Source organism: Passer domesticus, chromosome 4 (assembly GCF_036417665.1).
Source record: "Passer domesticus isolate bPasDom1 chromosome 4, bPasDom1.hap1, whole genome shotgun sequence".
Classification (NCBI taxonomy): Eukaryota; Metazoa; Chordata; class Aves; order Passeriformes; family Passeridae; genus Passer; species Passer domesticus.
The window spans coordinates 74,789,476-74,802,971 of record NC_087477.1 but is presented as its reverse complement, the minus strand read 5'-3'; the positions used below and the strand labels follow the sequence as shown (position 1 = coordinate 74,802,971).

Genomic DNA, 13,496 nt, shown 5'->3' with positions numbered 1-13,496 from the left:
GGTATTGCTTCTTTATTTCTTCAGCTGGGAAGTGTGCATGGTGTTCAGGTTGTTTTGCAAGTCATGGCCAGAGGCATCTCTGGCTTTCAGTGGAAACTTGCTTCAGTTTTGTCATTGACAGGGGGTTCTTTACTGTGTAGACTGTCTTGCACAAGGAGATATAAGGAAGACCAGCAGATACATAAGGTGTTACCATGTTAGCCTTGCTACTTCAGGAAGTATGAAAAATTCAAATGCTACATTGTGACTTTCCTCCCTTTAAAGTCCTGCCTGATAATTTCTTTGTCAGTGATGCAGAATTCAAACAGAAACATGAATGGGAACTCTGAGAATTGGTTCTGTATTTTTTTCTCCTCCCTGGATAGAAGGTTGTGTTTTCTTCCATAGTTTATATTAGTTTGTAGTATGCTTTGGGGTTGGTTGTGATTAGCAGGTAGGTATATGGAAGAAAGTTCCCAAAACAGGGCAAAGTACAAATATCTTCCATTTGGATAATAGTGCATTTGTGAGCAAGGGAATTGCACTTGGGTGTAAGCTATCAGGTGGAGGGAGGAGGCAAGTGAGAGAAGCAAGAGAGTCTAGATCATTTGATGAAAGCACCAGCTATTAAAAAAAATAAATTGCGTTTTAATGGAGTAAAAAGAGGAAACAGGGAAGGTGAGACAGGGTCCTCTGATCATTCTCCCATGCTGCTTAATTGATTGTCAGTAGTATAAAGTACATATTTTCAGATGTTTCTGCATTTGGAAAACACTCTTGGTTTTGGTTGCTCTGTTTTGTTGTGGTTTTTTTTATTTAAAGAAGCTATAATAACATTTGTGTTGAAACTAACCACTGTCAGTAAGTTATTGGGTCACTTTGTTTCTCCCCTCAGGCTTGTTGGTTCCTGTAGAAGATGATCGTCCTACTCTTTTAATTCTGGGTGTTTTACTTACACTAAGGTATCTCATACCTTTATTGCAACAACAAGTAAAAGATACCAGCCTGAAAGGCAGTTTTGGTGTAACAAGGAAAGAAACAGAGATTTCACCTTCACCAGAACAACTTATACAGGTAAAATATGAATAATACCCCTTATCTGAAGAGTACTAATTGGGAGGGAAATAAATAAATAGTGATCCAGCAATTAGTCTGATACTGAACACTCTGAATTTTCAAATTCCTGTTTATCTTGATAAATGATAGTTGGTCCAGTGAATGGAATTATTGATAAGTAATGACCAGACTTCTGCCAAAAAGGCAGTTAAGTGGCTGCAATTGATTGACATTTCCCCCTTGGAAGATTGTGGTGAAGATCATATATACCAGGCATCAGTTATTCTTAATTCACTGCTGAAATTTGATGTTGTATCGTATAAGACACGTAATATGTTCTGTCTTCATAGAGACTTATTCCAGTACTCTGCTGGCTTTCAGGTTTATGAACTGACTCTGCACTATACCCAGCATCAGGACCATAATGTTGTGACTGGAGCTTTAGAGTTGCTCCAGCAGCTCTTCAGAACTCCCCCCCCTGAACTGCTCCATGCCCTGACTGCCTGCGGGGGCATTGCTCAGGTCAGTGTGTCCAAAGATGATCCTGCCAGCAGGAGCCGCAGTGGGAGCATCGTGGAACTTATAGGTAAGCTCTGCTCTTGGTAGTTGGAGTAAAAGGAAATGAACATACATCAGCAAATGGAGTTCTCAGTGTTAGCAAAAGCATGAAGGTTAAGTGAAAGGTGTGAAGCTATGCATGGCATTCTTTTTTCCCAGGTACAGTAGAAGTTCTTTCCCTCCTTCTTTTAAGTGGGTATACATTCATTGATTAATGACAAACTTCAGAGGGTTTTTTTTTACAGTTTGTGTTGATCATTATTTTTTGTCACACAAAGCAAGTTGAATATGCTGACTTTTTTTTACCCCACAAAATGAATGTTCTTACCAATCATCTGACAACTGTGATTCATAAAAGCAGATCTAATCAGAGTTTGTATTAACTGAGAGCTCCTTGCTGAATACCAAAACCAGCATGAAATTAAAGCATGACTTAAGCTTATCCTTAACTGTTAAAATCAGCTATCAGCTTTCTTGTCTGTGGAGTGCATGTTCTTGAAATTCTCTTTAACTGCTACATTCCTGTTTCAAAAGAATCAGTCTCTGATTGGGTTTTTGTAAAGAGTCTGTATTGAACTAATGGGTCAGCCAATATTGCTGCTTCTGGAAGGTAAATTATTAGCTGGAAGCAATCATAGCAGGGAAATTTAGAACACATTTTTGAAAGCAAACTACACACAAGTGGCACAGAATATGAAGTGTCGAATGATTAAAAAACCTTGGACTTCAAAAGCAACAAGTTTGCTATTTCTTCCTGGCTTTGGTTTTTGTTTTGTTTTTGTGGGTTTTTTGTTTCATTGGGTTTTTGTTTTGTTGGGTTTTGTTTTTTTTTTTGGTTGTTTCCCACTTGTGGCTATTAGATTTCCTTCATGATTTCATTAGCTCTGTCTTTGCCCTGATGTGTTACTTTCTGTGATTTGCAGCTGGAGGGGGGTCTTCATGCAGCCCTGTTCTTGCAAGAAAGCATAAAGGTGATTATTTTTGAAAACCAATCTTTAATTGCATTCCTTCCTGATTTTTTTGGGGTTGTTTTTTTCCCCCTCCCCACTTCATTGTCTTGCTGAACTTGGGTCTTCATTCACAATTGCCTGTGTTATCAGCTGAGCTTCATCATTATAAATAGTGAAGAAATTCAGATGCAATTTCTGGTATTGCAATCAAGATATTCTAAAATAATTTAAAGCAATATAATTTTATTTTTACTGTAGTTCACTGTCAAAGTTATGTTGATGATTATGATGCAGTTTTAACTTCTTAAGAGCACATGGGGAAATAATCTCTCTGAACAGGGCATTCTTCTTTTTCATGGTAATACTTAACCATTAATGTAACTTACTAAATAGTTAACCTCCCTGGTTTTGTTAGGCCTGTTTTTTTCTCTGCATTTCACTAATGCATGTGTATGTTTGCATGCTTCAGTATGATGGCTTTTTATTTCTTTTTCTGTTCTTGATGATTATACATTTTTGTCTTGCCTGTATAGGTTTTCTTTCTTCAGTATTTAGTTAATTTAACAGAATTTTAAAGAGTACAGTTAGCTCTGAAGTATTCTTTTCCCAGTTTGTGCATGGAAGTACTTAATATTTAGTTGTATGTTTGCACTTTGATTTAAACCAGTCATATCACTATGACAGAATCAATCTAGGTGCAGCTGTGTGACTTTCATCACCTGCATTAGGTGAGCAAAATGCTGCAGTGAATTTTGTGAGTGTACTGTAGTCACTGCAAGCATTAGTAAGCAAGAGATGTGCAATGCTGAAGAGAAAAACTTCAAGGAAAAGTAGTTTAAAACAAGGTGAGATTATATAAACTTGAAGCACCATTACAGCTTATATTTTTTCCAATATGTCCTTCAATCTTCATGTGCAAGGAATCTCAATAACCACTTTTTAACCACTACTTTACATTTTGGTATACTCTTAAAGCATACAGATAAGGTTATTTGAGCTTTCTTAAATAACCTTATCTGTATGCTTTAAGAGTATACCAAAATGTGAAGTAGTGGTTAAAGCTGAATGAAATAGTGCTTACACATACAGTTACCATTTCTAGTTTAGAAAGGCCATATTGCAAGAATGGATGTCTGACAGTAGATATTGCTGCAGCATCCAAAGGTGAGACAGAATGCAACAAATCTGAATAATGATGCATATCACATGGAAATAAAAAATAGTAAATCCTCATTTAGGATTTTTGTATAGGATTCAAAGTGACCCCTGTGGCAGGGAGAAATAATGCATTTGACCCCATTGATATCAGAAGGCTAATTAATTACTTTTTTATACTATATTATTCTGTACTATATTACACTGAATCTGCACAAGCACTCTACTCCACTAAGCAGAATCTTGTGATTGTCTCCTGACCCACAGTCTGGAGACACACTTGGCCCTGATAGGCCAAGGAAGCAAAACACCATCACTTTGGGTAAACAATTTCTATATTTCATTCTACTTTTGCACAAACACAGGCACAGCAAATGAGATAAGAATTGTTTCTTCTTGTGCTTCGTACAGGTTTATTTTCAAATTGTGAATTGTTCATTTGCTGTTGCTCTCTGTGTTAGAAAGGAGGAAAAATCTGAGCCTATTCCCACTTCCTCCTTGCTGTCATTTTGCAGTCACACAGAGTAGTGGGCAATGGATGGGACTTCTCAAGCTGTGATGCTCCTTTGTGTGCAGGGGTGTAAAGTTAGGCTGATCTACAGAATTCTCTGTTTCACATCTTTGCAATCTTGCTGCATCAGATCAGCTTCAGTTCTGAGCAGCTGGCCTGCATTGATTCGTTTCTGTTTCAACTTCAGAAGATTATTTGCTAAAAAGGCTGAAAATTCCTTTTGAAATCAAAGCCTATGTTTTGAAAGCAACTTAACTGGATTTTTTTCTTGTCAAATAGAAGAAAAGTATCCTGCTGCATGTGTTATATACTCATTTAGTACATTTAAGCATATAAAATCTGATGTGTCTAATGACTGTTTTTCAGTGTTCTTATTCTTTCACTTACTTTTAGAGGTGGGCAGCAGAAAACACAAGCTCATCTTGGTTTGTTTCAGTGAAATGGATGTAAATGTGAAAAAATAATAGAGAAGAATATATTATATTTTGTGCTTTTTATTTGGGAGCTCCTAGCAGGATTTTACTCATTTGTTCATAGGAGTGTGTAGTTCTCAATTATTGTCATTTTACATAGAAGGTATATAGAAATGCCATGTTTACTTTTCTGCCTTACTTACAGTTTTGGGTATCATAAATCATGCTTTTCAGAGGAAGGTAATTCTACTCTGGTACTGCTATGTATGAAAGCAGTGAAGAAAAAGAAATTAATACAAAAATGTATTAATGCTTTTTTTTACCCTCATTTAACTTGAATAAGGTACAAATCTATTCACCCAGAGTTTTCCAAACATTAGTTTCTTGCATTATGAATCTTAGAGTACCAGTGCAGCTTGGTAGTCTAAGCAAAATGGTCCTTCTCACAGCACTTACTGTGAATCCCTCTGTCTCAGCAAGGGACTTGCAGCATGTAGAAGGATGGGCTTAGCAGCTCCCTCTGCATTCCTTGTGCTATCCCATGGACAGACTTGGCAGTGCATGTGTCCTTGGTTGCCTTCCAGGCAGTGTGCATCTGCAGGTATCTTTCTCTTTCCACTGCCTGTAATTTAAGTAGATAATGCTCTGTGAGTAAGAGAACTCTGTGGTGGTTGGGTTATGTTAGAAGTGGTTCTCAAGTTTCTTAGGGCAAAAAAAAAAGCATCTCTGAGGATTTTTTGCCTTAGTAATCCTTAGCTCTCCATGGTTGTCCATGGTTCAGCACCCTGTCCCACCTGTGCTGTCTTGTGCTTGAAGTCTGCACTGCTTTTCCCCCTGGGCTTTTTCTGTGCTGTTACATTTGGAGTTCTGGGCAGCCTTTGATATTTTTTGTATCCTTAAGGAGGAAGAGGTTATTTATTCTATTACTTGTGGTGCATTAATGCCCTTTAGAGTTGAGGGCAGACATGCGGATACTGGATATCCAGTCCTTAGGAATGGCACATACTTGGTGAAATTAGTGGGATCCTAAATGTCATCCACAAAAATAAACCAGAAGTAATAAGGCTGTAGGTAGTTTCCTGAATGGTTGCACTGGTAAATAAAATTGCTTAACTCTGTTTTCTTGTCACTGCTGCCTGTTTCTTTCCTGATAAATTAGAGAGGGACTGGATGTGAACTTTATTCATTCCTTTCATCTGTTACCTGTCATAGCTATGAAAAATTATCTGGATAAACTTTTTAAAAAATAGGTTTCACATTTGACTTGAGCTGTTCAACATTTCAAACTGACTATAATTTTTGAAAAGTAAAGATTTTTCTTATATCACTTCTTAGGTAAAGTACTTCTTGGTGAAGAAGAAGGCTTAGATGATGATTCTGAAACCCGATCTGATGTCAGCTCTGCATCATTTGCAGGTACCTGCCTTTCTCTTTAGCAGTGCAGTCAGCAAATACATTCTGTTATTGCTCTATGGAAAATGTATAACTGATGTGTTGTGGTGGTGAGGAAGTGTATGGGCATTCAAAAGACATGGTAAACAAAACTGAAACCATAAACACTACTGAGTGTAAAACTTAATGTAGTTGACTGTATTCTTTTGCTAATGGGAGTTACTGGTAGAGATGGGGTGGCATCTTTATAAGATGCCTGTTTTCCTGTCTACAGTTTAACTGTTCCATTACAGGCTTTCCTTAGCCTACTTTAATACCTGGTTTAGCCTGTGTTTTCACGTCGAGAGTGAAACACAAATTGTAGCAGTGGACTGACTCGTGAATGCCTGTGTTTTGCAGCTTCTGTGAAGGGTGAGATAACCAGCGAGCTGGCTTCTTCATCAGGTGTGTCGGCAGCCGGCTCGGCGGGGAGCGCGGCGGCCGATGCCACGGGACACGACATCATCACGGAGCAGCCCCGTGCCCAGCACACCCTGCAGTCGGACTCCGTGGAGCTGGCAGGCTGTGACCTGACCAGCACAGCTGCTGAAGGGGAGGAGGACGAAGTGCTCAGTCGGAGCTCCAGCCAGATCAGTGCTGTCCAGTCAGATGCCACTATGGATTTGAATGATGGCACGCAGGCTTCCTCGCCAATTAGTGATAGCTCTCAGACTACTACAGAAGGTCCAGACTCTGCTGTGACCCCTTCAGACAGTTCTGAAATTGTAAGTGTGCAGCGGGCAGAGGGGGGATCTCCTTCTACTGAGGGGCCCGACATGTCTCAGAGCTCTTCCATGGAGGGCCCAGACTTGGATTCGTCTCCTTACTCGTCTTCTACTTTTCAATCCTCAGCTAGTAACAGTGGAAAGGTCAGCAGCTCACACCTCTCTTGGAGAGCTTGACCTCCTTTTAACACTTTCACTTCAGCAATAATGGAAAACTACAAAGCTGTAATCAGTGTGTTCTCTGGGTAGGTCATGTGAAGGCATTACAGATTTCTCTCTCTGAAAGAATGGCAATATCAGAGTCTTGACATAAATAAATCCTCTTAGTAGTATATCCTTAATTTTGTATAAATATATTAGTAATTGTTTTCATGCAGGAGGGTTAATGGAAGTGTTAAAGGGTGAGCAGTTTTTCTGGAATGACGAAGGAACATTTTTACAACACAATGCTTCACACTGCCTTCTGCCTGTGCTTTTACACTTGGTAGCACAACTCATCTTTTTTTTTTTCCCTTTTTATTCCGTCTTAAGGATTTCTCCTATAATGGGCAAACATTGCATGATTTACAAATGTAGCAGTTACATATCTAATAAACACCTGAAATGTGCATACAGTATATCTATTTTAAGACATTTGTCCTCTTGGGCAAGTGTATTGTAAGGTTGCAATAAAATAGCAAAAATACAGTTATTGGGAGCCAGAGCAGAAAATTCAAAAGGGGGAAAACGTAGAATTTCTTAAGAGCTTTTTCAAACATTATCAGACTTTTGACTCTAGTTTTCTGATAGTAGTTTGGAAGAGTAGTAGGCTATTAGCATTACAAAAACCAGTAAATTAATAATCATGTTAAGAAAATACTTCTGCAAGTGTGAGGATTCAAGAACCAAAGGAGTGATGATAATTGCTCTCTGAATTAAATGCAGGCAGTGCAGAGGCCAAAGTGAGCAGGCAATTATTGACAAGGTGTGTTTATTGGCACAATGTGTTTATGCAAATTCTTGTCAGTTGGCATACTGTTTACAAGGAGTAATTATGTGTAAAATTATCCTTTTGTAATTGACAGACTAAGTGGCTGTCCAAGTTACTGACACACAGACTTTTTAATGAACAATTTCCAGGTGCTTATAAAGAAAGGAAATAACTGAAAAAGGGTCCTATTTTCTGATAAAAGTAGCAAAATTGGTTTTTTTACTTTACTGTCATTGATTGTTATGATTAATTTTTATGGTTATTTTTCCATATATCCACTACCTTGGTTCCAAGAGTCAAACTCTTTTCCAGATGAGTCCATCTTAGTAGTCTTGGTTTTGAATGAAGAAATTGAAATACTTGAAACTTATTTGTCCTTTCCTGTCCTACACAGTGTGTTCCCAGTTTGACTTCACATATGCAGGACAAGTGAGGTTATGGGAAAGTTTAACTGCAAGGGCCAAGTTCAGTTTGTGGCAGTAAAGGTGTTGGTTGTGATTTGTAACTGCTGAGAGAGAAACATTTGTGATGAGGGAGCAAGGGGAGCTGCAGGGGAGCAACAGACTTTTTTACTTGGTTCCTGTTGGTAGCCAAGTTCATAGCTCAGCTGAGAGACTCTCAGATGGAACTATGGCCTTCCATAGCCCCAGAGCTGCAGGAGGAGGGGAAGTGCTTTGGGGCTTACCTGCAGCTAGACACTAATATTTATCAGGCTCATATTTGCTTTCAGACTATTTGTAGATTACTAACACTGCATGTTTCAAATTTAATACTCTGTGTAACGATTAATTATTTTAAGTCCTGTCCTTGCACTGTAGGTTTTGGAGGGTGCTGAAGGACAGTATTCTGGAATGCAGATTGGGCAGCTGCAGGATGAGGAAGATGAAGCTGCAAATATTCTCCAAGATGATTCGTCAGAGTCCTTCAGAAATTCTTCCCTTGGTATGTTGATAAATACAGGGGTGGGCCAGACTGACACCATTAGACAAGTGTTCAGGTGCATCTGCACTTCAGGGGAGTGAAGACTCATAATGGATATGAAAAACAAACAACTAGACGGATATGTGAAATAAGGAACATATTTCAACACTTGTGATCAATCACTTGTTTTGATCACTGCTAAATTATTTTCATGTTTGTATAATTAAGTTTAATTAAAGTGCTTTTAGTTTGCATCTGAAATGATATTTCATGAATTGCCTTTTTCTAAAGCTCTTCAGCAGTCTCACCTGCTGAAAACCATGAGCCATAGCAGGCAGCCCTCTGACAGCAGCGTGGATCGATTTACACCGAAAGAAGATGCAGCAGATGCTGGGGATCACGAGAACAAGGTGAGAAGTAATTGCAGTGGTCAGATTTAAAGTTCAAAACAGTGACGTTTTAAAAAAAAAAGTAAAATAACAGTTATGATGAAGTTAATTCTAGTGGTAAATGTGGGAAGCACGTATATGTGATGTACCTTGTCATAGGTCAGAGCAACTTAGGTTGTGTAGGGAATCTGAGTTACAGCCTGAGTTTTGTTTAACGTAAGGTGAATACATAAGTGTTGATATCTTAAATGCAATCACCAGCAAAGCCATGCCAGAACATACTGCTGAGAACACAAACCCTTTTTGTCTGTGCATTAGTAGGCTATAAAGATACTTTCTTACTTGAAATATCTTTGTGCTGATTGCTATGTGTAGGTAACTTCATTATCTCCTCAGAGGTTAGTCTTTGAGCTTGGTGCCATTCCAACTACAAGTTACTGACTTTATCTTTGGACCTTGTTCTGAGCTGGGATGAAAGCTTCATTTGTGGCAGGCAGAATTAGATCAGCTTGGACTGTTGAGGAATTCTAAATGTAAAACTACAGAAAACAACTTTGGAAACTTTGTATGAAAAGCATGTTATTTCTAAGTTTGATGGCAGCAAGTGGTTTAGCAGGCTCTTCACATGCTAACAGCAAGTCTAGGTAGTTTAGAAAATAAAATATTTCTGTAATAAATAGATCCAGTTCTGATACAGGATAGAAACTTCTCCAAAGCATTGCACTTTGAGGCCTTTTTTGGAATATATATTAAATGACATATGAATATTATATATTCATTTTGTATTAAACCTTTAGACATTTGAGGATGTGCACTATATTTAAATCTTGTGCTAATATTTCTTTGCAATTGAAGATCAATTTTTCTCTGTATAAACATTGTGATTTGCCTTCAATAGCCCTCCAGGGTAAAGGGGGACATTGGTCACTACACTGACAGAGACTGTGCTCCTCTGGTGCACTGCGTCAGGCTGCTGTCAGCCTCCTTCCTGCTCACTGGGGACAAAGGAGGTATGTTTGTCTCTGAGCTTCATTGGTTCTCTGAGTCTCAATGAACAAAGTTGGAAATGTGATCATTTTGCTCTGTCTTGGTTTTGATCTCTCTTTATTGGAAATAGGGACTGACACAGAAAAATGTCCAGTAAGCACCACATTTACATTATTTTAAAGTACATCCAGGGTTGGGGACTTAGCCACATTCCTGTCATGGTGTATGACTGATTTAAGGTGTTTGTTCATTTTTCCTTTTCCTAAACTCTTACTTGCTCACATGCTCATATAATGTATTGTTTTTGGAAGGAGGTGAGCTGGAAGCATGTTACGGCTGTATTTGAGTATTTAAAATGTATTTCAAATACTGTTCATTTGAGGAAAGCAAAAAAGCAGCCCATATATCACTGCTACCTCTGACAAACTGGAACTGCTTGCTCTACCCTCATATTTTTGTACAGGCTAGGCTATTTTATTTTGTATAGTGTTATTAATTAAATTTAAAACAATTCAGGAAGCTATTAAATACCTTCATTTTAATAATGTTTGTTTCTTTCCCACAGCTTTAGTTCCCGATAGAGATGTGAGAGTCAGTGTAAAAGCCTTGGCAGTAAGTTGTGTTGGAGCAGCTGTTGCACTTCACCCTGAGTCTTTCTTCAGCAAACTGTATAAAACACCTCTGGAGGCAATGGGAGAAGAGTATGGTATGTTGCAGTTCACATATCCCATTTTAATAGTGTGTTTGGGTTCTTAGATAAGTGAGGCAGTATCTACCCTGAAAACTCCAAACTCTGTTTGGTATTTGTGAACAAAACTGTGCAAATTGGAATGAACGTGCTGTGCATGTGGTGAGGTATATTTTTTGTAGCAAGATTTAACTTTCAGTGGATGAGCTTGTAGAGCTTCTGACAAGTTGAAGCGGTTTTAAAACAATGAGTATGTGGAAGGGGTTTTATTTTTCTTCCAGTTTAATTTAGTCCATCTTATAGATGGTTTCTAAGCCATTAGGTTCATTTTTACAAATGAACTACAGGGACCTGGAGTGTGCAGCTGGTTTGATACATTGATCAAAATGCTTCTTCTGTTCCCTGGGGCATTTTGTATACAGTTGAAATAAATCACTAGTGTTTTTAAATAGGTGATCATTGGTCTGAAGGGTGTGATTGATCTGCAGATTGCATGCACAGAAAGGGAGCTCACAAGGGGAGAACTATGGTGAGCATGTTTTGGATATGCTGATGTTGATTGTCCAATAGTTGAGACCTCCACTCCAACATTTTTATGAATCAGTAAAGTCTGATACTAGTATTTTTAAAATAAAGTAGTTGTAACTTATTTTCTTAGAGGAGCAGTATGTGTCGGACGTTCTGAACTATATTGACCATGGAGATCCCCAGATTAGAGGAGCTACTGCCATTCTCTGTGGAACAATTGTCAACTCCATTCTAATTAAATCCCGCTTTGATGTGGAAAAATGGCTAATAAATGTCAGAAGCTCAACAGGTAATAATTTATTTTATGGGTATCTTTTTGTCTTTTAATGTAACGTTGCTATGTTTCATTGCTCAATTTTTTTTTCTTCTTTTAGGAAATCTCTTTTCCTTGATAGACTGCATACCTCTGTTGCAGAAAACACTGAAAGATGAATCCTCTGTTACATGCAAACTGGCTTGTACAGCTGTGAGGGTAAGCAGTAGGAATTTATTTGCACCACCACAGATGAGAGATTTGTGATTCATTACTGGGATGCTGCTATGTGCAGATGTCTAAACATCCAGCATAAAATGATTTCTTCCTGAAGAACTTTATTGGCACTGAATTATATGGTTAGATCATGTTAGCATTGTAATCTAATCATGATGTTTCTCACGAGAAAGGTACTGGCATGAGATTTAATGTTGCATTAACCAACAGTAGGATGAGTGCATTAGATAGAAAGGCTATCTAGGCTAAACAGGGGAATGTGACCATATAACACCTGGTTGTAGCCTGTATTTGGAGAATAAAAATTAAATGTGAGAAATGACAAGTAAAATAGTGATCATTTTATGGAACAGTAATTTTTCAAAGTGGAAAAGTGTCAGGAAATCAAGTGGTTCAAATTGGGTGAAAGATTCCTCAGGCAATTGTTGAAATAGTGAAGTCAGCTGAATTGGTGCGTGGAATTCAGAGTATGTGAATTTTATTTCTGTAATAAAATCTGTGGAAGGTGTTTGGTGAAAAAAGCAGAGGGGTGAAGGAGTGAGCTTTCTTTGAGAGTTTTTCCAATAAAGTAGAACACGGACAAATCAGAGACTTAAGGACCTGTGAGGCAAAGCATAAATTTTAGTAAAATGTGGGTAGTTTGTGTATGGTTTTATATGCAAAGAGGAGGGGCTTGTGATACAGCTGAGGGAAAGAAATCCAGGTAGGTAAAATGAGGCTGTCTTCTTAACCTTCTGTTTAGCAATCCTTATGTTTGTATGTAGTGATTTCATGTGTGAGTACACTTGTGATAATGGCTTTTTAGATGACCACCCAAATTGTTCAGTTCAGGCAACTTAGTACTAGTCAACTTTGGCTCTTGCTTTTGCTCAGTATATAATGTGGTCTGACTTTACACATTTTGGCAGAAATGTTCTAAGCCTTTTGGGTTGCTAATCCTCAAACAAGAAAGTACATTTTGTGTCATTAAATAAGACCTGGAAGTGTGGAGTTCTGTCACTTTTTCTAAAGGTCACACATTGTGTCTATAGTTGAACATTCAAATATGGAGGTATGACTTTTTCCAAAACTTTGGAAACCAGAACCAGGTGTCTAAAAGTACCCTGTTGAAATTAGGAGAGTGTTTTTGAACAGATGACAGTGTAGTGCTTGTGGATTGCCCTCTGATCCATGTGGCCTTCATTCTTGTCCAGAAGTTAATTTCAGCAGCATGTTTTAGCAGTTCACATGGAGATGGTTTTCTGGCCTTGCAGGGTACTTAGCTCTGGTGCTTATCCTAGCTCTTATGAAATAACTTTTTTTAGTATCCTAAAGAAAACAGGTGCTTTTTGGTGACTTTTGTTCTGCTTTTCAGAGAACCTCTTCTGTAATATAACTGAAAGTTGTTTTTTCTTCTCAGCATTGCATCATGAGCTTATGCAGTAGCAGTTACAGTGAGCTAGGTTTGCAATTGATTGTTGACCTCCTTGCTCTGAAGAACAGCTCATATTGGCTTGTAAGGACAGAGCTTCTGGAAACACTTGCAGAGGTAGATTTTCGGTGAGTCTTTTTGTTTTTCCATGGGTGTAGTAGCTGAAGTGCAGAGAAGTCTGGGAAACTGTAACTGTAATGGCACAATTTCTTCTGAAGCATGAATGAATTTCATAAAACCAATTCAGATCAGTCAATCCTCTATGAATTCCTTTGTCAAGTTACCACTGACTGCACAACCAAGCCCAATCCTAGTAACACTGTATTGAAGTTTA

At 38.2% G+C, this 13,496-nt stretch overlaps 1 protein-coding gene across 3 annotated transcripts in view; it reads left to right on the top strand.

Moving 5' to 3' along the window:
* HTT (huntingtin) overlaps positions 1-13,496 on the top strand; it is a 79,864-nt gene that overhangs the window by 13,633 nt on the left and 52,735 nt on the right. For 2 of the 3 annotated variants that reach the window (XR_010361553.1, XM_064418815.1), the window contains exons 8-19: positions 875-1,053; positions 1,417-1,621; positions 2,517-2,564; positions 5,958-6,038; positions 6,414-6,778; positions 8,567-8,690; positions 8,961-9,079; positions 9,957-10,068; positions 10,611-10,751; positions 11,392-11,550; positions 11,636-11,733; positions 13,151-13,290. Coding sequence is in view for 2 of the 3 variants with exons in the window: in XM_064418815.1 (XP_064274885.1) it covers positions 875-1,053; positions 1,417-1,621; positions 2,517-2,564; positions 5,958-6,038; positions 6,414-6,778; positions 8,567-8,690; positions 8,961-9,079; positions 9,957-10,068; positions 10,611-10,751; positions 11,392-11,550; positions 11,636-11,733; positions 13,151-13,290 (1,771 nt within the window). In the remaining variant the exon portion in view is untranslated. The remainder of the gene's footprint in view (positions 1-874; positions 1,054-1,416; positions 1,622-2,516; positions 2,565-5,957; positions 6,039-6,413; positions 6,779-8,566; positions 8,691-8,960; positions 9,080-9,956; positions 10,069-10,610; positions 10,752-11,391; positions 11,551-11,635; positions 11,734-13,150; positions 13,291-13,496) is intronic. The other variant, XM_064418817.1, reaches the window with a different exon arrangement.